The 23,151-nt window shown below is 39.8% G+C and overlaps 1 pseudogene and 3 gene segments (V, D, J or C); 2 read left to right on the forward strand and 2 right to left on the reverse strand.

Moving 5' to 3' along the window:
* The first annotated feature begins 1,045 nt into the window (after positions 1 to 1,045).
* LOC106588252 (Ig kappa-b4 chain C region-like) lies at positions 1,046 to 7,078 on the forward strand. The segment is given in 3 exon segments: positions 1,046 to 1,177; positions 4,747 to 4,900; positions 6,474 to 7,078. Coding segments are annotated over 3 exon segments (612 nt in total).
* A 1,225-nt stretch (positions 7,079 to 8,303) lies between these two features.
* LOC123739878 (immunoglobulin kappa variable 3-11-like) lies at positions 8,304 to 8,915 on the reverse strand. The segment is given in 2 exon segments: positions 8,304 to 8,631; positions 8,823 to 8,915. Coding segments are annotated over 2 exon segments (372 nt in total).
* Positions 8,916 to 12,893: 3,978 nt separating this feature from the next.
* Positions 12,894 to 19,512, forward strand: LOC123739883 (Ig kappa chain V region Mem5-like; annotated as a pseudogene).
* Positions 19,513 to 20,721: 1,209 nt separating this feature from the next.
* On the reverse strand, positions 20,722 to 21,374 carry LOC123739882 (immunoglobulin kappa variable 3D-15-like). The segment is given in 2 exon segments: positions 20,722 to 21,082; positions 21,255 to 21,374. Coding segments are annotated over 2 exon segments (396 nt in total).
* Positions 21,375 to 23,151: the final 1,777 nt, after the last annotated feature.

The raw sequence follows: 23,151 nt of genomic DNA on the forward strand, positions 1-23,151 counted from the left end.
AGTTACACACTCTATATATCCATAAAGTTGTTGGGAGCATATGTAGTGTACAACTTTATTTATTTTTATCCAGTTTACTTTCCATTAGTCAGCACCTATTGAAGCATTTTTGGTGTGTGCTTCAGCTCGTGCTTTTCACCACCCTATTATAAACCCCAAAAAACTGTTTATAGTTTCAAAATATGTTTTAAACTACAGTATCATGTTGATCTCATGGTGTGTCAATCCTTGCATCTACACTGGGGACTAAAGATAGGAGGGAGGACTGACAGTCATATCAGTCATACCTCATATCAGAGGAGTTGAGGGCTTCTCATTCATATAGAAATATGGCCTATAGTGTTGAGTACATGGTTTACAGTATCTACTTATGTTGATGATTCAGCCTTTTCTCTCATTTTGAACCAAAAGACATGGTCCTTTAGGTGGGGATAAAGTTGTCTGTCTGTTTACATAATGTGTTACATCTGACATATCACAAGTTCTACCTTCATTTGGTCCAGAAACATTTTGTTTGGCCATGTTGACAAGTTGTTTCACTTCTTGTTGTGGCTTAGACTGAAACGGGCATTGTTGAACCCATGTTGGGCAACAGAGTGGTGTAAGGTATGAAATACATGCTTTTATTCATCTGTTTAAACAGAAATGTTGTTGGATTGATCTAATGTGTTTTTCCATGGTGCTCAATAGTACAATACCTGTCAAGATTTTGAGGCAACTTAACAAGTGTGATGAAGTAGTTTAACACTTTATGGGAAGTTGGAGCTCCTCTGAACGAAAGCAGAAGTAGCCTCTATGTAGCCAACTGTAAGAGAAATAAAACATATATTTATTAATTAATACGAAATCAATTTATTCATGCATGGGAAAGCTGGATTTTACCAATGGAGGTCAAGCTTGAATGGGTTAGATCACCAAAGGAACTAATCTAGGCTACCATATGGATACATAGAAAGTACAGGCTATACAGACAGCTTGCAGGCGGCCCAGAGTCCAGCCAGTCAGGAGAGTATTGATCCACACAGGTATCGTGGCCATGCACAAGATGACGGAGGACGCCAGGTTCAGCATGAGACACAGGGTAAAGTTTGGGCATCGGGACGAGCTGTGCAGTGTGACCACCAGAACAGCTATGTTACCAGGGGAGGCCCAGCACACAGCACAGCCCCAGGACGATGTTCTAAATCAGGGGGTCTAAATCCAGGGAGGTGGGGTCCATGCTGGAGGTGTTGGAGGAGTTCAGGTATCTGGAAGACAGTAGACTTTTGACAACTAATTCTTTGTTTCTAAAAAAATAATGTATACTGTTAAAACAGTCTCTACACTAGTAAACAGAGTCTGCTTGAAATCCTTGCAAGTTTTTCTCTTCTCTTGATCTCATGTCATAGAGTGATAATAAGTGAAAGGTGTGGGTTAACTGCCTCTGGTCAGATTCCTCCTGATGAGCTGTGTGTGTGTTTTTTTTTGCAGATTTACCCCCTTTTCTCCCCAATTTGTAGTTACAGTCTTGTCCCATCACAGCAACTCCTCTATGGACTCAGGAGAGGCGAAGGTCGAGAGCCATGCGTCCTCCAAAACACAATCCTGCCAAGCCGTACTGCTTCTTGACACACTGCTCACTTAACTCGGAAGCCAGCCGCACCAATGTGTCAGAGGAAACACTGTCCAGCTGGCAACCGAGGTCAGCTTTGCAGGCTCCCATTCCACCACAAGGAGTCGCTAGAGCGTGATGGGCCAAGGAAATCCAGGCCGGCCAAACTCTCACCTAACCCGGAAGACGCTGGGCCAATTGTGCGACGCCTCATGGGTCTCCCGGTCACGGCCGGCTGTGACACAGCCTGGGATCGAACCCAGGTCTGTAATGACGCCTCAATCACTGTGATGCAGTGCCTTAGACCGCTACTCCATGTTTCCACATCATTTCAATGAAATGATGTTGAACCAACGTGGAACAGACATTGAAATGACATCTGCCCAGTGGGATGAATGCACTTTTCATTTCCTCCCTGCCACAGATTCTAGCATTAATCTACCATGACTGCTATCTTATGTTATCTTAATTTGGAAGATATTGACAATAACTGGTCATTTGTATAAAGAGTGGGAAGCGACTATGAGTTCTCATATATAGCCTACCGACATTCTCCCTTCATCTCTTCATTGACTTTCCTTCTTCTATCCTAACAAGGCAGAACACAGAAAAGAGAAAATTAGCGTGTTCGACAAGATCACTTTTGTCAAGTCCATGACCATCATTGAACACGTCTTCCAAAGTGTGTTGCATTATGGGGGGAAACATTCGTAACAACTGTATGAACTTTACAAAAACCATTTCATCAAAGGTCATGAAGTTTTGACTGTAGTCGACTGCAAGTTTCTGCAGTTCCTCCTCAGCAGTTGTAACTTGCAGCCATCACCTGCAATGCGGGGAGACTCTATTGTCTACCAATCATTAGGGTGTTTTTGTTTGACCCACGTGAAAGTGACCAAAGACATGATTGAAACAGATTTGCCACAAATCATGTACACAGTGGATATGTACAAATAAATGTGATACTTGAGTCCCTCTCTCACCAATTGATTGTTCAATGTTCACACATCTTTTCAGTTTGTGAGTGTGTGATATGGGGGTTGGAGACATGCTTACTTCAACTGTCGCAGAGGCACCTCCCACAACTTCCCTCCTTGGGTTTGTTCTGTCACGCCTGCTCCCGCTCTCCTTCTCTGGCGCTCGAGGGCGCCAGGCCTTTCATTACGCACACCGGTCACCATCATTACGCGCATCAGCGCTCATTATACTCACCTGGACTCCTTCACATTTTGATTGCCTTGCCTATATCTGTCTGTTTCCTCTCTTTCGTCCCCGTCTCAGCATTATTGTCGTTTCCGTTTTCTGTTCCTGTCTGTGGTTATTAAATGTTCACTCCCTGTACCTGCTTCTCATCTCCAGCTTCGATCCTTACATGTTCGACATTGCAGCAGAATGTGCAGGCCAATGCCGACTGACAGATCTACAAATCACCTTCCACTGAGTGTACAAAACATTAAGGACACCTCCTCTTTCCATGACAAGGACTGAACAGGTGAATCTAGGTGAACGCTATGCTATGATCCTTTATTGATGTCACTTGTCAAATCCACTTCAATCCGTGTAGATGAAGCGGAGGACACAGGTTAAAGAAGCATTTTTAAGCCTTGAGACAACTGAGACATGGATTGTGTATTATGTGCCATTCAGAAGGTGAATGGGCAAAACAAAAGATTGAATCTCCTTTGAATGGGGTATGGTAGGTAGTAGGTGCCAGGCACACCGGTTTATATTAAGAACTGCAACATTGCTGGGTTTTTCATGCTCAACTTTTGTTTCAAGAATGGTCCACCGCTCAAAGGACATGCAGCTAACTTGACTCAACTGTGACAAGAATTGGAGTCAACATGGGCCAGCATCCTTGTGGAACACTTTCAACACCTTGTAGAGTCCATGCCCTGACGAATTGAGGCTGGGCTGTTCTGAGGGCAAGAGATTGGTAGCTAATTATGAGGATGGGAGATTGAGAACCTTTCTAGCTGGCTAGCTAAAGCCAACCTGATAAAATTGCTAGGTGGCGAGTATTACAAAGAATCAACAAAACATGTCCGTTGAATTTATTCATGAAGAATGAATCAAAAGGCTACATAGCTTGATCAAATTCATTCACAAACACACCTTCTGCGTGTCCCGCCCATAACCGGCATCTAAAATATATCAGACACTGACGATACTGTTTGAACGAACTAGAGTATCTAACGTCCTGCCTAGCATATGTTTGCTCCGTGGAGCAGGTACCACTTACTAGGGAGAATGTTCCAGAGAGTGTGACTCTTCCGCAAAATACCGCTGACAGATCTTTTTATTAGTAATAATGTAAAAAATGTGGACTTGTGTGACTTTTTCCACATTTTGTTGTGTAACAAGATGGGATTCTAATGAATTTAATTGTCATATTTTTGTCAACTATCTAAGTTCAAAACTGTAACTACTTAAAGGCCACTCAGAAACATTCAATGTCATCTTGGTAAGGAACTCCAGTGTATATTTGGTCTTGTGTTTTAAGTTATTGTCCTGCTGAAAGATGAATTTGTCTCCCAGTTTCTGGTGGAAAGCAGACTGAACCAACTTTTCCTCTAAGATTTTTCCTGTGCTTAGCTCTATTCCATTTAATTTATCCCCCCAAAAAACTCCAGAGTCCTTGCCGATGACAAGCATACCCATAACATGATGTAGCCTCCACCATGCTTGAAAATATGAAGAGTGGTACTCAGTGATGTGTTTTATTGGATTTGGCCCAAACATAACACTTTGTATTCAGGACATAAAGGTAATTTCTCTGCCACATTTTTGCAGTTTTACTTTAGTGCCTTATTGCAAACAGGATGAATGTTTTGGAATATTTGTATTCTGCACAGGCTTCCTTATTTTCACTCTGTCATGTAGGTTAGTACTGTATTGAGGAGTAACTACCGTATAATGTTGTTGATCCATGCTCAGTATTCTCCTATCACAGCCATCACACTCTGTAACTTTCTTAAAAAGTCCCCATTCGATTCAGGCTGTTAGACAACAACATTTGGAAAAAGTCAACGGGTGTGAATACTTTCTGAAGGCACTGTATATCTACATAGTCCACAGCCGTTTTCAAAATGTTGAAAGTTCAATGGGGAACATGAATGTGTCCAGTCTACTGGAGCTCCAGAGTGTACCAGTAGGGGGGCATCAGTTACAATGCAGAATTCAGTGATCAGTTCCATGCCTCTGTTACCATTCCCCTCTGTGTCTGTCTGGAGGTTTTTGAACAGCCAGTCAATCAGACTCTATCACTGTGGTGGACTTTTGGTGGAGGGACCAAACTGAGTGTTGGCAGTAAGTATTCAGTTCTAGATCTTGACCTCTGATATCAAAATCCCAATTAATTTTCTTAACAGTATTACAACTCCCTTAAATAGAAAGTAGACATGTATATTTATTTTTGGAGAATTTGTTTTGCATTTATTTTCCTTAAAATAAATTTAGTTAAATCAAAATGCCTATTCAAGATGTAATATATCAAACAAGGTTATACAGTGTGTATTCATTTGGAACAGGGATACTGTTCAAATCAGAGTGGTTTAGATAAATGTAGTTTTACAAAGAGCAAAAGCAGTGTCTCTATAGTGTCAGAGGTTATTGTACGGCCGCTGAATGAGATTGTATCACTGTGGTACACTTTTGGTGGAGGCACTAGACTGGATATTGGAAGTAAGTTTACCTACCTCTAATAAAGAAAATGTTCTGACCTTGCATATAGATGCATTGATCTTGTGAGAGAAGAAACTAAGATTAAAATTGAAATAAATGCTATGCATAGTTATGTTTTTGGTAAAAGAGTTATTCTCTTCATAGGAGTCCACATTTGTGTAAAAATATATTTTGGTTAAACCTCAAATTTGAAGCTATTATTTTTGGTTAACAGACCCATTCTCGTAAATAATATCACTATTCATTTTATTTAAATGTGTCTTTTAAATGTATATAATTGTTGTAAGATGGTTAAATTCAACATAAATTTACTCCTTCAGCATTCAGCTGCAAAGTTTTGCTTCGCTTTGCTATCTATTTGCTATTTACTATTTTGCTATCTTATTTGATCTCATTTGCTGTTTTATTTGCTATTTGCTATCTATTTGCTATCTATTGAAAAGACTTGCTATCTTGCGAAGTCCAGCTTTCTGCTGTTCATATGAATATAGATTTATTTTCAATTTGATACAAAATCTTGTAAATTACACATAACTTTATTCATTTTCTTTCGATAAATTAAAACTTAAATGTTTTAGTGTGTCTTTTAAATTAAATGTATATCATTGTTAGATGTTTACAGTCAACTGGAATTCATTTCTTCAGCATAGGCTTATCAACCAATTTTAATTGAATTCATAATTTAAGAATTGTTCATACATTCTGTGAAATGTTCTTTAAAATAATAATAATAATAATTAATAATGAAATGCAGTTTGATTCCTAGGAGTTTAATCCATTACAATAAGGGAGGAGTATACTGAAATGCACTATTGTAAAGTGTTTGTTCTACTGGATATCATAAGGTGAATGCACCAATTTGTAAGTCGCTCTGGATAAGAGCGTCTGCTAAATGACTTAAATGTAAATGTAAATGTAAATATTTCACATTTTAAATAGTTACACTTTGAAGATAGTTGAATGTATTTTCAGTCATCTCATGTAGTTATAATATGCTTCAGTAGCTAGTCAAAGGGAAGTGAAAGAGTGACATAAAGACTGATAAACCAGCTGTCTGTTTGTTTGAGGAACAGAAACCTACTGATGGACAAAGCCTTCATTTACAGCTAAGATGTTAAACTGCTGCATCATTATTGTCGTATCAGTGTGGTGATTGATTGACAGTTCCCCTTGCCCTAACTTCCCACCTGTCTCCTAGGTGATGTTCGTCCCACCTTGTCAGTCCTGCCCCCGTCCAGTGTGGTGCTGCAGCAGGGGAAGGCCACTCTCATGTGCCTGGCCAACAAGGGCTTCCCCTCAGACTGGAAGCTGAGTTGGAAGGTGGACGGTAGCAGCAGCAGTAACACCTGGGAGGTGACCGGGAGCCCCGGGGTCCAGGAGAAGGATGGTCACTACAGCTGGAGCAGCACCCTGACCCTCCCTGTTGACCAGTGGAAGAAGGTGGGCTCTGTGGTCTGTGAGGCCACCCAGGGCTCCCAGTCTCCACTCTCTGAGACACTGAGGAGAGACCAGTGTTCTGATTAATGAGCTCCCCCCTCTGACTCCACTGTTTTTACTCTGCACCTCTCCTTCTTACTGTTCCAGCAATACCAGCACACTGGTCTAATGCTGGGCTGGATCCTGTGTGGGAATCCTTCCTCCAGCTGGAGCTTTTAGCATAGTGGAACAAACACCAGAATATATGTCTGATTCTGATGTCAAATAGATCTGCTTGGCTTTCATATCACATGTGTTCTGAACCTTATTACTGTAAGGCTGTTGGTTCTGACATGTTGAGATAATAAAGACATTCAATATTTTAAATGGTTTGCCTGGATATCATTATTTAATGACTTTTACCATTAGACATTGAGATCTTTTTGATTTATTGCATTTTATAAGGAATGTCGATCTCTCTACCCTGGAAAGTTATTTTCCTAATACATTTTACTCAATCAACCTCTCTCAATGAATGTTTGGCTGATTTGGTACCAGTCCAAAGGATATCTACAGTGATACTAATACTGAAGCCATGTTCTCTAGACTCCCCAGACTTTATGATGTTACCAGAGCCATGTATTAGAGAGGACATTGAGGTTTCTGCATTATGATGTATTTACATGACACTTCAACATTCTGTGGCAGACATAGTAGCTCCCCATTAACATTACAACAATGCTGTGTAACTGAATGTCTAGAATTAGAACAATATTACAAACTCTAAAAGTTGGCCTTACTCTAAATGTATGACTCTAGATGTTACCAATACTGAAGCCATGTGCTCCAAGCTCAATGGAACTCTCTGTGAACAGGTGAACATCTGGCCATGGTACTGCTCTATTCTGGGAGTGTTGTGGTCACCCTGCCCATGTAAATCTGAGTTTCAACCCCACCAGAGTTCACAATCACTCATCCTCAAATCCTCTGGGACTGGGGCAGCTGTGTGTCTGACTAAAGAACTGAACATGGGCTGGGGAAGCAGACTTTACACTGGACTTTGCATAACGTTCAAATGGGGGAATTCAGTCATGGGTTTGTATACAGTATGTAGACTATTTTTATTTGTGACACATGTATAATAATCTTATTAAAGTAGTACTTCTTGAATGGAATCGATATGACTATATTCAATCTCTCAAGGTTGGAGGGGTATAGAAGATGAGCAGGGCATGAATAGTTGGGTTCGGACAGGATCAACATTCATGCTGTTGTGGAATGAAATTAGTGCTTATTACAATATCAAGATAAATCAAAGCGTGAAAAAAATCTAAACCTATTCTGAATTTTGTTCAACATATCCTTCAAAAGAAAGCATTTTCCACAGCTCTGTATCCTTAGTGGTCCCAGTGTGTTAACACATTTTGTTGCAGAATATATTGAGAGATATGTACAATATCATAGTCTATTGACAAGTCTAACCAAGTACATTATTCTATTGTAGTGTCATATTTGATTATTTGGAGTTTAGCATACTTTAGAATACAGGAGACTCTGTAGCTCTGCAGCTGTTGAGTCAGAGCAGTTCCTCTTTAGCTGAAGGAGGTTTTGTACGACGCTCTAACACTGTGTGAAAGGAAAGCTGGCACCCTGCTGACAGTAGTAATCTCCTGCATCTTCAGCCTGGACTCCACTGATGGTCAGAGTGTAATGAGTATATGAACTACCAGATCCACTCCCACTGAAACGACCTGGAATCCCAGACTGACGGTTTGTAGCAGAATAAACCAGGAGTTTAGGAGCTTCTCCAGGTTTCTGCAGGTACCAGTGGAGATAATTACTAACGCTTGAACTGGCTGTACAGCTGATAGAGACAGTTTTTCCTGGACGAACAGACTGAGATTTAGGAGACTGAGTCAGAATTAAGTTTGCTGATGATTCTGAAAAATAAACAAAAGTAAAGAAAGGTTGTTTAGTAAGGTTATCACAACAACAATGATTTTTTAAAGTATAGCCTATCAAGCTAAATGTTAACATGTTTTAAAAAATTATGTCGTGTTAAATTAACGAATGAAGTGTATTTCTGAAGCCAAACTCATCATTAATCAAAGTTGGTCAAAGTGTATCTCACCCTGAACAAGGAGCCCCAGTGTCCCCAGCAGTAGAATCAGTGACATCATCATTGTGCTGCGTGTCAGTAGCTCTGAAAGGAGTGAACAGTCACTGATCAACACTGGGGTTTAAACGTATGTGGAGCAATGAGGCAGGACAGATATGCAAAACTTTCATATTTTACGCAAATACACACACTGTGCTTGTGTAGACACCCAGATAAATGATGTCAACAGTTTCCAGAAGTAGGCCTACTGTGTATTGTATTTGAGAATACTGAAATCTTAAATCTCACAATGTAACAACTATATCTTAAATGAGGCCTATTTTTCGTTCAATTTTTTTTGGTTGAACACACACAAGAATGGTGTATAGGTATAAAAGACAGGTATACAATTCTTATCTAAACATAAAAGAGCAGACAGAAACAACAAGACCCACAGTTCTGGGTACAAAACAAATAATACAAAACACGACATACAGAACAAGGACAGGTAGAAAGAAAAAGGGTAGATGTCACCCCCCCTATTCACCTCCCGACTGCTCGGGTGGCGGGGCCAGCACATGCTGCCCAAAGGTAGATAAAAATATTACAATTGAGAGTGCGTTAAAATGTACAAATTCCCAGCGCCGACTGGTCCAAGTAAGAGAGGAAAGGCTGCCAGATTTGATCAAATGTTGATAATTTATTGTTCAGAATATATCTAATTCTTTCTAAGTGTACAGTGTTTGCCAATTCGCTGAGCCATAATTTGGTAGAGGGAACTTCCTTCCTTTTCCAAAACAACAAGATACATTTTTTTTGCTGAAATGAGGCTTTAAGAGACTAGTTGTTTTGGGGGTTGGTTAATCTGTTTACGGTTTCTGACACTCCCAGAATGATCAGAAGCGGGTCTGGGTCTATTGAAGTCTCCAGAACTTCAGAGAGGATCCTAAAAATTCCACACCAACAACCATAAAAGTTAGAGCATAGGGCAAAGCAGTGGAGTAGTGGACCCTTCACAGCATGACATTTATCACACATAGGGGATGTATCAGGAAATATCCTATGCAGTTTGGTTTTGGAATAGTGTAATCTGTGTAATACCTTGACTTGTATGAGACGATGTCTGGAGTTAATGGAGCAGGTGTGGATATACTCCAAGCTATCTTCCCAGTCTGCCACAGAAATGTCAGTCCCTAGCTCTTCCTCTCATTAAATGAGGCCTATTTTGACCCACTTACACAGTGGTTTATGTCCCTCAACAGTGGTTTATGTCCCAGGAGAAGGTAAATTAAGTTTAACAGTAGAATTGCTGCCTCGACGTGTTTCAAACCTTCTCAAGTCGGACAGTAGTGGAGCTCTGTCTCTCTCCTCTGACCAGACTGTGTAATGGCAGTTTGTGTGATGTGTAGACCTGGTGTTTTACTATAAGTTCAAGCTCTATAAAAGAAAGTCACACACTCCATATACCCATTCAGTTGTTGGGAGCATATGTAGTGTGCAACTTTCATTCTTTCTTTTTATACAGTTTACTTTGTACAGTCAGCACCTCTACAAAACATTTTGGGGTGTGCGCACCGTATCATAATCAACGGGAAAAAAATATATAGTTTCAATATATGTTTAAAACTACAGTATCATGTCGATCTCATGTATTGTCAATCCTTGCATCTACACTGGGGACTAAAGATAGGAGGCAGAGGGAGGACTGATAGAGTCATATCATATCAAAAGGTGTTGAGGGCTTCTCTTTCATAAAGAAATTTAGCCTATAGTCTTTAATACAAGGCTTACAGTATCAATATTGAGGATTTAGCCTTTTTCTAATTTTGAACCGAAAGGCATGATCCTTTGGGTGGGATAAAGTTGTTTGTCCGTGTACCAGGTGTTGTTAGATCAGGAAATACAGTATATGGTAATGTTGTTTGGCAGTGTTGGCAAGTTGTCTCACTTCTTGTTGTGGCCTAGACTGAAACGGACATGCTTGAACCCATGTTGGGCATTAGAGTGGTGTAAGGTTTGAAAGTCATGTTTTTATTGATCTATTTAGGCAGAAATGTTGTTGCGTACAGTAGTGTGGTTGTTTTTCTAGTGTGTTTTTCCATTGTGCTCACTGATCATGTACCTGTCGAGATCTTGACATAGAATGAGGCACATTCTATGATGAAATTGTCCAACACTTTATGGGAAGTTGAAGCTCGTCCGAACCAAAGCAGATGTAGCCTACCTGTAGCCTACTTTAAGATAAATAAAACAGATATTTATTCATGAAAACCAAATCTATTTATTTATGTATGGGAGAGCTGAGAAGCAATAGAATATGAATTTCACCAATGGAGGACAACCTTAAAGGGTGATAGGTCACCAAAGGAACAAATCTTGGCTACCATATGGATACCTAGAAAGTACAGGCTATGAAGACCCAAAGTCAGCAACCCAAAATGAGGGTTTTGTTGAGGGAAAAATAGCAGGGGTGATGGACCCCTATTTGGCTGCTCTAAAAACCAAGCCAAAACACCTTAAAAATGTATATTTTGTTTTTGGAGTACCTGCATCCTGGTCTCAGACGATTACTTGGCCTCCTTTGTGAGATGAAGACGTACAAGAAGGGGTCCAGGCAGCTGTTGATAAACGTAAAGCTCCGGACAACATGTGCTGCTGCGCTCCTGTGGCACAGCAGCACTGTCGACGCCTCAATTGGGAAGTCTGCAGCACCACACACTTTGTCATCATGGGGTACTGTGTGTAGATTGCTGAGAAAAAAAGCATATTTAAACAATTTTAGAAGAAGGCTGTAACGTAACAAAATATGTACAAAGTCAAGGGGTCTGAATACTTTCCGAAGGCACTGTATATACTATACATGCCAGTCTCTCTTGGCTAAGAGTTGAGGAGAGACTGGCTGCATCACTTCTTCTTTTTATAAGAAACATTCATGTGTTGAAAATTCCAAATTGTTTGCTAAGTCAACTTACACAGAGCTCTGAACACACACACACACACACACACACACATACCAGATTGTTGATGTAGTTCTGTCTTTGAGCTGTTCTTGTCTATTAATGTTCTGTATTATGTCATGTTTCATGTTTTGTGTGAACACCAGGAAGAGTAGCTGCTGCTTTTGCAACAGCTATTAAAATACCAAACTCCTCTAAAATGAGGTATGACTGATATGACTGTGTCAGTCCTCCCTCCTATCTTTAGTCCCCAGTGTAGATGTAAGGATTGACAGTCCATGAGATCGACATGATTCTGTAGTTTAAAACATAGTTTATAACTATAATAATGTTGTTGTTTTTATGGGGGGTTATGATTGGAGGGTAAAAAGCATGAGCTGACACAAAAACCTTTGTTGAGGTGCTGACTAACGGAAAGTAAACCCTATGAAAATAAACAAGAAAAGTTGCACACACTAGATGTGCTCCCAACAATTGAATGGGTATATAGAGAGTGCGACAGTAAAACACCCACTCTACACATACACAGACTGCCATTACACACTGTGGTCTGAGGAGGGCGACAGAGCTCCACTACTGTCCACCATGAGAAGCTTTGAAGGATATGCAGTAGAATGTTTTATTTTTTTAAATGTTTTATTTAACCTTTATTTAACTAGGCAAGTCAGTTAAGAACAAATTCTTATTTACAATGACGGCATACCCCAGACAAAGCCGTACAACGCTGAACCAACTGTGAGACACCCAATGGGACTCCCAATCACGGCCGGATGTGATACAGCATGGAATCGAATCATTGACTGTAGTGACCCCTCTTGCACTGACATGCAGTGCCTTAGACCGCTGCACCCCTCGGGAGCCCCAAAGCAGTAATTCTACTGTTCAGCTTAATTGACCTTCTCCTGGGACTGACAACCACTGTTGAGGGACATAAACTACTATGTAGGCGGGTCAAACTAGTCCTCATTTAAGATATAGTTGTTATAATGTGTGGTTTGTTTATGATTTTCGTATCCTCAAATGTGATATACACTAGGCCTACCTTTGGAAACTGCTGACTTCATTTATCTGTGTGTATGTGCGCGGTGCGTGTATTTGCATAAAGATCGAGCTTTGCATATATGTCCTGCCTCATTGCTCCACATACTTTTATAACCTCAGTGTTGATCAGTGACTGTTCACTCCTTTCAGAGCCACTGACACGCAGCACAATGATGATGTCACTGATTCTACTGTTGTGGACACTGGGGCTCCTTGTTCAGGGTGAGAGACACTTTGACAACTGTGATTCATTAAGGGTTTGGCTTCAGAGTTGCACTTCATTTGTTAATTTAACATGACAGATTAAATACGGATTTAGCTTGATAGGCTATGCTTTACGATATGCTTGTTGTTGTGATAACCTTACTAATCAACCTTTCTTTCCTTTTGTTTATTTTTCAGAATCATCAGCAGATATAATTCTGACTCAGTCTCCTAAATCTCAGTCTGTTAGTCCAGGAGAGACTGTCTCTATCAGCTGTACAGCCAGTTCATATATTAGTATTTATATCCAATGGTACTTGCAGAAACCTGGAGAAGCTCCTAATCTCCTGGTTTATGATGCTACAAACCGTCAGTCTGGGATTCCAGGTCGTTTCAGTGGGAGTGGATCTGGTTCTCAATTCACTCTGACCATCACTGGAGTCCAGAAAGAAGATGCAGGAGATTACTACTGTCAGCAGCGTAACAGCTTTCCGTTCACACGGTGTTGGAACGTCGTACAAAAACCTCCCTCAGCTAAAGAGGAACTGCTCTGACTCAACAGCTGCAGAGCTACAGAGTCTCCTGTATTCTAAAGTATTCAAAACACCAAATAATCTAAATATGACACTACAATAGAATAATGTATTTGGTTAGACTTGTCAATAGACTATGATATTGTACATATCTCTCAATATATTCTGCAACAAAATGTGTTAACACACTGGGACCACTAAGGATACAGAGCTGTGGAAAATGCTTTCTTTTGAAGGACATGTTGAACAAAATTCAGAATAGTTTTTAAAAGCTATGATTTATCTTCATCTTGTACGGAGAACCTTTTTCAGTACACAATAGCATGAATGTTGACCTTGTCCAAATCCAACATCCCAACTATTCATGCCCTACAAACCCTGAAAGAGTGAATTCAATCATATCAATTCTATTCTGGGAAGTGATAAAACCTACAGCATGCATTTCATAGAACGAGTTGGTGTTTGTTTAATGTAAGGTACCAGGGAGAGATGGCTTGGGTATGGATAATGATGAGAGGAACCTTGTCTTAGGGGCCAAACTCTGGTTTCTGTACAATAAGAACTGTCTTCACGGCTCATGTCTCATACAGCAGAGTGGAATTTACGCTACCTTCCACTGAGTTGTATTATTTTCCACAGAACACAGAGAGCCCGAATTGATTATCCCTTTTATACCGTGACTATAATTCAACACATTTGTCGCTAGAAATGTGTTAATTTGCAGGCAGAAATGTGTTTAACATCCACTGATGTAGATTTCTAGATAGCTCCAAAAGTTGGCTTGGTAACCAAGCAAACAAACCAGCAAACCAAACCATCAGTCTTAGCTTGCTATTATGAAAATTGAATAAAACAATGCCAATAATGTTTTTAATTCAACTTTTGCTTTCAAAAGTAGCTCAATAGAACATGTAAGAATTAACTACAGCCATTGAATTCTACCGTGCTGATTCACCGTGCATTATTTAAGCAATAAGGCAAGACGGGGTGTGGTATATGGCCAATTTACCAAGGCTAAAGGGCAGTTCTTAAGCACGACGCAACGCGACGCAACGCGGATACAGCCCTTAGCTTTGGTATATTGTCAATATACCGCAAACCCCTGAGGTGCCTTATTGCTATTAGAAACTGGTTAGCAACATAATGAGAGCCGTAAAATGCATGTTTTGTCATACCTGTGGTATACGGCCTGGCTGGCTGTCAGCCAATCAGCACACAGAACTCGAACCACATAGTTTTTAAAGGGAATTATACAACAGGTGGGTCCAATCCTGAATGCTGATTGGGTAAAACCGCATTCCAGACGGTTTCTATTCCACGAGTTACCACCAGCAAAATCTATGATATTAAAATGCCTATTTACTCTGTTCCACCTGACTGCTCAAACCATTGTCTCATCAGCCCAGCCAGCCAATTTATAAACTTGATAACCCCTATAAAAAGTATCTAGGCTTTGTCTCACATTTGTTTCAGACTAACATTTCATTTTCAAAAGCAGAGATTTGTATAAACCTTGCTGTCTGTCTCTTCAAAATGTGCAACATTGTTTCAATATTCAAATTCGATCTCCAGCTGTCCCATAGTAATGGACGTGTCGGGACGAGACAGACAGGAAGTGTTTCTCAGCCAGTCTAAATCATGGATCAGCTGGCATCATTTTTATGGATATATACAAAGAAATGTCAATTGAAAAAGGTTCAACAAAATGTGGCTAGTTTGCAGTCTTTCCAGCTTCAGTTTGAAGTGATTGTGTTAGGTGTGTTGTTGGCTTGCTCCTCTGAACAACAGTGTCCTGATGAGTCAGCACATTTTCTAGGCCAGGCAATATCGCACCTCATTGTTATGGAGGTATCCAAATAAATGTCACTAAAAAACAGTTTAAACAAATGCAAATGCAGCTATTGTTGTTATTCTGGCTGCACTGTTTGACACGACTGTAAGTTAGCCGTAGTAGGCTAGCTAGCATGCAAGGAATAAGTATGTTGCCAGCCAGTATTGCAATGGAACATTTAGTACGAACGACTGGGTTGGGTCCATAGATAGAGAACAAAAAGACTGAACGACTGGGTCGCGTCTCTGGCAACCGAACCAATAGAACGAACCTCAGATTTTTGTCAGGACTAAATCTCATGGAAGGATGAAATAGCATGAATAAATGTTGGTAACCCATTGTATAAAAGTGATAATGCCCTCGAAGCCCATGTTTGGAGGATATATTGGCACAGTTTGCCAGCCCTCGACATCGCCTCGGGCCTAACAACACCGGTGACAATATATCCTCCAAACACCGGCTTCTCGGGCATAATCAATTAAATAATGCAAGCTCTAGAATGCCCTTCAAGCCAATTAGAAACATGTATTCAACAGTGCAGTGGTATAAAAAAAATGTATTGTCATTTTGGTCCTTGATCTACACAAAATACTGTAATGTCAAAATGGAGGAAGAATTCTAACATTTGTAAAACATTTATGAAAAATACAAAATGAATATTACATTTAGTCATTTAGCAGACACGTTTAGCAAACGCTCTTATCTTGATTGCATAAGTATTTACATCACTGAGTCAATACATGCCTTTGGCCTTTGGCAGTGATTACAGCTGTGTGTCTTTATGGGTAAGTCTTTAAGAGTTTTGCACCCCTGGATTTTACAATATGTGCACATTATTCTTTCACAAATTCTTCAAGCTCTGTCAAGTTGGTTGTTGATCATAGCTCGACAGCCATTTTCAAGTCTTGCCATAGATTTTCAATCAGATTTAAGTCCAAACTGTAACTACATGTAGGCCACTCAGAAACATTCAGTCAACTTGGCAAGAAACTCCAGTGTATACCAGTGCTCCCGCACAGTGGCTAACTCGGCTATCTGCATTGTGTCCATCCCACCACCCGCCAACCCCTCTTTTACGCTACTGCTATACAGTAGCCTCACTACTGTATATAGCCTGTCTTTTACTGTTGTTTTATTTCTTTACCTACCTATTGTTCACCTAATACCTTTTTTGCACTATTGGTTAGAGCCTGTAAGTAAGCATTTCACTGTAAGGTCTACACCTGCTGTATTCAGCGCACGTGACAAATAAACTTTGATTTGATTTGATATATTTGGCCTTGTGTTTTAGGTTATTTTCCTGCTGAAAGATGAATTTGTCTCCCAGTGTCTGTTGGAAAGCAGACTGAAACTGGTTTTCTTCTAGGATTTTGTTTGTGCTTAGCTCTATTCCGTTTCATTTACCTGGAGAAAAAAAAAATACTATCCAAAGTGTAGTTAATAACTTCACTACGGTCAAAGCGATATACAATGTCTTCTTTTTTATTTTTACCCATCTACCAATAGTTGCCCTTCTTTGCGAGACATTGGAAAACCTCACTGGTCTTTCTGGTTAAATCTGTGTTTGAAATTCACTCCTCGACTGAGGGACCTTACAGATAATTGTATGTGTGGGGTACAGAGATGAGGTAGTTGTTTAAAAATCATGTTTAACACTATTAATGCACAAGGAGCGAGTCAATGAAACGTATTATGTGACTTGTTAAACCCATTTGTACTCCTGAACTTATTTAGACTTGCCATAACAAAGGGGTTGAATACTTATTGACTCAACACATTTCAGCTCTTCATTTTATATTAATTAGTAAAACAATTATAAAAACATAATTCCACTTTGATATTATGGGGTATTGTGTGCTTGCCAGTAAAACAAAATCTCAAATCTTAAATTTCTTGAAAAAGTAATGGCTGTGAATACTTTCTGAAGTGACTGTATATCAACATAATCCACAGCAGTTTTCATACTGTTGGAAGTTTAATGGGGAACATGAATGTGTCCAGTCTACTGGAGTTCCAGAGTGTACCAGTAGGGGGCATCAGTTACAATGCAGAATTCAGTGATCAGTTCCATGCCTCTGTTACCATTCCCCTCTGTGTCTGTCTGGAGGTTTTTGAACAGCCAGTCAATCAGACTCTATCACAGTGGTGGACTTTTGGTGGAGGGACCAAACTGAGTGTTGGCAGTAAGTATTCAGTTCTAGATCTTGACCTCTGATATCAAAAGCTAATACTTTTTCTTAACAATATGTATATTTATGTTTGGAGAATTTTTGTTGCATTTATTTTCCTTAGATGTAAATATAGTTAAATTAAAATGCCTATTCAAGATGTAATATATCAAACAAGGTTATACAGTGTGTATTCATTTGGAACAGGGATACTGTTCAAATCAGAGTGGTTTAGATAAATGTAGTTTTACAAAGAGCAAAAGCAGTGTCTCTATAGTGTCAGAGGTTTTTGTACGGCCGCTGAATGAGATTGTATCACTGTGGTTAACTTTTGGTGGAGGCACTAGACTGGATATTGGAAGTAAGTTTACCCACATCTAATAAAGAAAATGTTCTGACCTTGCATAAAGATGTATTGCGCATCTTATGAGACAAGAAACTAAGATTAAAAATGCATACTATGCATGATCATGAGTCACAATTTGTGTGAATAGCTGAATATACCTTTTCGTTGGACCTCAAATATTAAGCTATTATTGTTGGTTAAAAGACCCTGTCTCATAAATCATATCAGTATTCATTATATTGTAATGTGTCTTTAAGTGAATATAATTGTTGTAAGATGGTTATATTCAACTTACATTTACTCCTTCAGCATTCAGCAGCAAAGTATTGCTTAGTTTTGCTATAATTTTCCTATTTTGTATTCTTATTTGATCTCATTTGCTATTTTATATGCTATGTTATTTGATATTTGCTATCTGTTGAAAAGTCTTGCTGTCTTGCGAAGTCGGGCTGTTCTGCTGTTCGTATCAATATGTTTTTATTTTCAGTTTGTGATAGAATGTCTTGTAAATTACACAACTATAATTCATTAATTTAAATGAAAACTTTTAATTAAATGTATAATATTGTTAGATGTTTACAGTCAACTGGAATTTACTTCCTCAGCACAGGCATTTTATCAACCGATTTTAAATAAATTCATCGTTTAAGAATTGTTCATACATTCTGTTGAACGTTCTTCAAAACAATCATACTAATTAATAATGAAATGCAGTTTGATTCACAGGAGTTTATACCATTATAATAAGGGAAGTATGCTAACATATTTCAAATTTTAAATAGTAAAAAATGTAAGATAGTTTATTAATGTATTTTCAGTCATCTCTCTGTAGTTATAATATGCTTCAGTAGCTACTCAAAGGGAAGTGAAAGAGTGACATAAAGACTGATAAACCAGCTGTCTGTTTGTTTGAGGAACAGAAACCTACTGATGGACAAAGCCTTCATTTACAGCTAAGATGTTAAACTGCTGCATCATTATTGTCGTATCAGTGTGGTGATTGACATTTCCCCTCTCCATAACTTCCCACCTGTCTCCTAGGTGATGTTCGTCCCATCCTGACAATCCTGCCCCCTCCAGTGTGGAGCTGCAGCAGGGGAAGGCCACTCTCATGTGCCTGGCCAACAAGGGCTTCCCCTCAGACTGGAAGCTGAGTTGGAAGGTGGACGGTAGCAGCAGCAGTAACACCTGGGAGGTGACCGGGAGCCCGGGGTCCTGGAGAAGGACGGCCACTACAGCTGGAGCAGCACCCTGACCCTCCCTGTCGACCAGTGGAAGAAGGTGGGCTCTGTGGTCTGTGAGGCCACCCAGGGCTCCCAGTCTCCACTCTCTGAGACACTGAGGAGAGACCAGTGTTCTGATTAATGAGCTCCCCCTCTGACTCCACTGTTTTTACTCTGCACCTCTCCTTCTTACTGTTCCAGCAATACCAGCACACTGGTCTAATGCTGGGCTGGATCCTGTGTGGGAATCCTTCCTCCAGCTGGAGCTTTTAGCATAGTGGAACAAACACCAGAATATATGTCTGATTCTGATGTCAAATAGATCTGCTTGGCTTTCATATCACATGTGTTCTGAACCTTATTACTGTAAGGCTGTTGGTTCTGACATGTTGAGATAATAAAGACATTTAATATTTTAAATGGTTTGCCTGGATATCATTATTTAATGAGTTTTACCATTAGACATTGAGGTCTTTTTGATTTATTGCATTTTATAAGGAATGTCGAATCTCTACCCTGGAAAGTTATTTTCCTAATACATTTTACTCAATCAACCTCTCTCAATGAATGTTTGGCTGATTTGGTACCAGTCCAAAGGATATCTACAGTGATACTAATACTGAAGCCATGTTCTCTAGACTCCCCAGACTTTATGATGTTACCAGAGCCATGTATTAGAGAGGACATTGAGGTTTCTGCATTATGATGTATTTACATGACACTTCAACATTCTGTGGCAGACATAGTAGCTCCCCATTAACATTACAACAATGCTGTGTAACTGAATGTCTAGAATTAGAACAATATTACAAACTCTAAAAGTTGGCCTAACTCTCTAAATGTATGACTCTAGATGTTACCAATACTGAAGCCATGTGCTCCAAGCTCAATGGAACTCTCTGTGAACAGGTGAACATCTGGCCATGGTACTGCTCTCTATTCTGGGAGTGTTGTGGTCACCCTGCCCATGTAAATCTGAGTTTCAACCCCACCAGAGGTCACAATCCCTCAGCCTCAAATCCTCTGGGACTGGGGCATCTGTGTGTCTGACTAAAGAACTGAACATGGGCTGGGGAAGCAGACTTTACACTGGACTTTGCATAACGTTCAAATCGGGGAATTCACAGTCTTTTTATGGCTTTGTATACAGTATGTGGACTACATTCATTTGTGACATATGAAAAGTAATACTATTAAAGTAGTACTTCTTGAATGGAATCAATATGACTGTATTGACTCTTTCAAGGTTGGAGGGGTATAGAAGTTGAGCAGGGCATGAATAGTTGGGTTCGGACAGGGTCGATATTCATGCTGTTGTATAATGAAATGAGTGCTTCTTACAATATCAAGATAAATCAAAGCGTGAAAAAAAAATCTAAACCTATTCTGAATTTTGTTCAACATGTCTTTCAAAAGAAAACATTTTCCACAGCTCTGTATCCTTAGTGGTCCCAGTGTGTTAAACAAAAATGTAACATTTTGTTGCAGAATATATTGAGAGATATGTACAGTATCATAGTCCATAGACAAGTCTAACAAATTACATTATTGTAGTGTCATATTTAGATTATTTGGTATTTTGAATACTTTAGAATACGGAGACTCTGTAGCTCTGCAGCTGTTGAGTCAGAGCAGTTCCTCTTTAGCTAAGGGAGGTTTTTGTACGACGCTCTAACACTGTGTGAACGGATAACTGTTACTCTGCTGACAGTAGTAATCTCCTGCATCTTCAGCCTGGACTCCACGATGGTCAGAGTGTAATGAGTATATGAACTACCAGATCCACTCCCACTGAAACGACCTGGAATCCCAGACTGACGGTTTGTAGCAGAATAAACCAGGAGTTTAGGAGCTTCTCCAGGTTTCTGCAGGTACCAGTGGAGATTATTACTAGTACTTGAACTGGCTGTACAGCTGATAGAGACAGTCTCTCCCAGGCGAACAGACTGAGATTTAGGAGACTGAGTCAGAATTATATCTGCTGATGATTCTGAAAAATAAAACAAAAAGTGAAGAAAGGCTGATCAGTAAGGTTATCACAACAACATTGATATTATAAAGCATAGCCTATCAAGCTAAATGTTACAAAAAATTCTGTCATGTTAAATTAACGAATGAAGTATAACTCTGAATCCAAACAAAGTTAGTCAAAGTGTTCTCACCCTGAACAAGGAGCCCCAGTGTCCACAGCAGTAGAATCAGTGACATCATCATTGTGCTGCGTGTCAGTAGCTCTGAAAGGAGTGAACAGTCACTGATCAACACTGGGGTTTAAAAGTACGTGGAGCAATGAAGCAGCACAGCTTTGCAAATGTCTCATCTTTTATGCAAATGTTGACGTGCGCACACACACACACACACACACACACACACACACACACACACAGATAAAATAAGTCAGCAGTTTCCAAAAAGTATGCTTACTCTATAAAAGATCTGAGAAAACTAAAATCATAGACAAACCACACATTGTAACAACTATTTCTTGAATGGGGCCTAGTTTGATGTCCCTTAACAGTGGTTGTCAGTCCCAGGAGAAGATAAATGAAGCTTAACAATAGAATTGCTGCCTCTGAATTATGTCCTTCAAACCTTTTCATGTGGACAGTAGTTTATCTCTGTCTCCCCCTCTGACCACAGTGTGTAATGGCAGTTTGAGTGACGGGTAGAGTGGGTGTTATAAAGATCCCCAGAACCTTATAAAAAGAAAGTCACATACTCAATATAACCATTCAGTTGTTGGGAGCATATGTAGTGTGCAACTTTCTGTCATTCTTTTTAAACAGTTTACTTTCAATTAGTCAGCACCGTTTTCAAGCATTATTGGGCTGTTCATCAGCTCATGGTTTTATCACCCTATCGTAACCCCAAAAAACTGTTTATATTTTCAAAATATGTTTTAAACTACAGTATCATGTCGATCTCATGTATTGTCATCCTTAAATCTACACTGGGGACTAAAGATAGGTGGCAGAGGGAGGAGGGAGGACTGACACAATCATGTCAGTAATATCTCATATCAAAGGTGTTGAGGGCTTCTCATTCATGTAGGAATATAGCCTATAGTGTTGAATATATGGTTTACCGTATCAATATTGAGGATTTAGCCTTTTTCTTGTTTTGAACCAAAAGGCATGATCCTTTAGGTGGGATAAAGTTGTTTGTCCGTGTACCAAATGTGTTACATCTGACATATCATAAGTTCTATCTTACTTTGGTCCAGAAACATTTTGTTTGGCTATGTTGACAAGCTGTCTCACTTCTTGAAATGGACATAGTTGAACCCATGTTGGGCATCAGAGTGGTGTAAGGGATGAAATGCCTGCTTTTATTGATCTATTTAGGCAGAAATGTTGTTGCATAGATCTAATATGTTTTTCCATTGTGCTCAATGCTAAAATACCTGTCAAGATTTTGACATAGAATGAGGCAACTTAACAAGTGTGATGAGGTAGTTTAACACTTTATGGAACTTGGAGCTCGGTCTGAATGAGAGCAGAAGTAGCCTCTATGTAGCATACTGTAAGATAAATAAAACATATTTTTTATTAATTAAAACAAAATCTATTTATTCATGTATGGGAAATATGAGAAGCAATGGAATGTTGGATTTGACTTCAATGAAGGTCAAGCTTGAATGGGGTTGGATCACCAAAGGAACAAATCTAGGCTACCCTATGGATACATAGAAAGTACAGGCGATACAGACAGCTTGCTGGTGAACCGCTCAGAGTCCAGCCAGGCAGTAGAGTACAGTTCCACACAGGTATTGGCCATGTACAAGATAACGGAGGATGCCAGGTTCAGCATGAGGCACACGGTAAAGTTGGGGTGTTGGGACAAGCTGTGCAGTGTGACCACAAGAACAGCTATGTTAACCAGGGAGGCCCAGCACACAGCACAGCCCCAGGACGATGTTTGAAATCAGGGGGCCTAAATCCAGGGAGGTGGGGTCCATGCTGGAGGTGTTGGAGGAGTTCAGGTGCTGCATGGTTGATGAAAGATAAGAGATCTAAGAGCTATCTGGAAGACAGTAGACTTTAGACATCTAATTCTTTG

Source organism: Salmo salar, unplaced genomic scaffold (genome assembly GCF_905237065.1).
Source record: "Salmo salar unplaced genomic scaffold, Ssal_v3.1, whole genome shotgun sequence".
NCBI classification, from domain to species: Eukaryota; Metazoa; Chordata; class Actinopteri; order Salmoniformes; family Salmonidae; genus Salmo; species Salmo salar.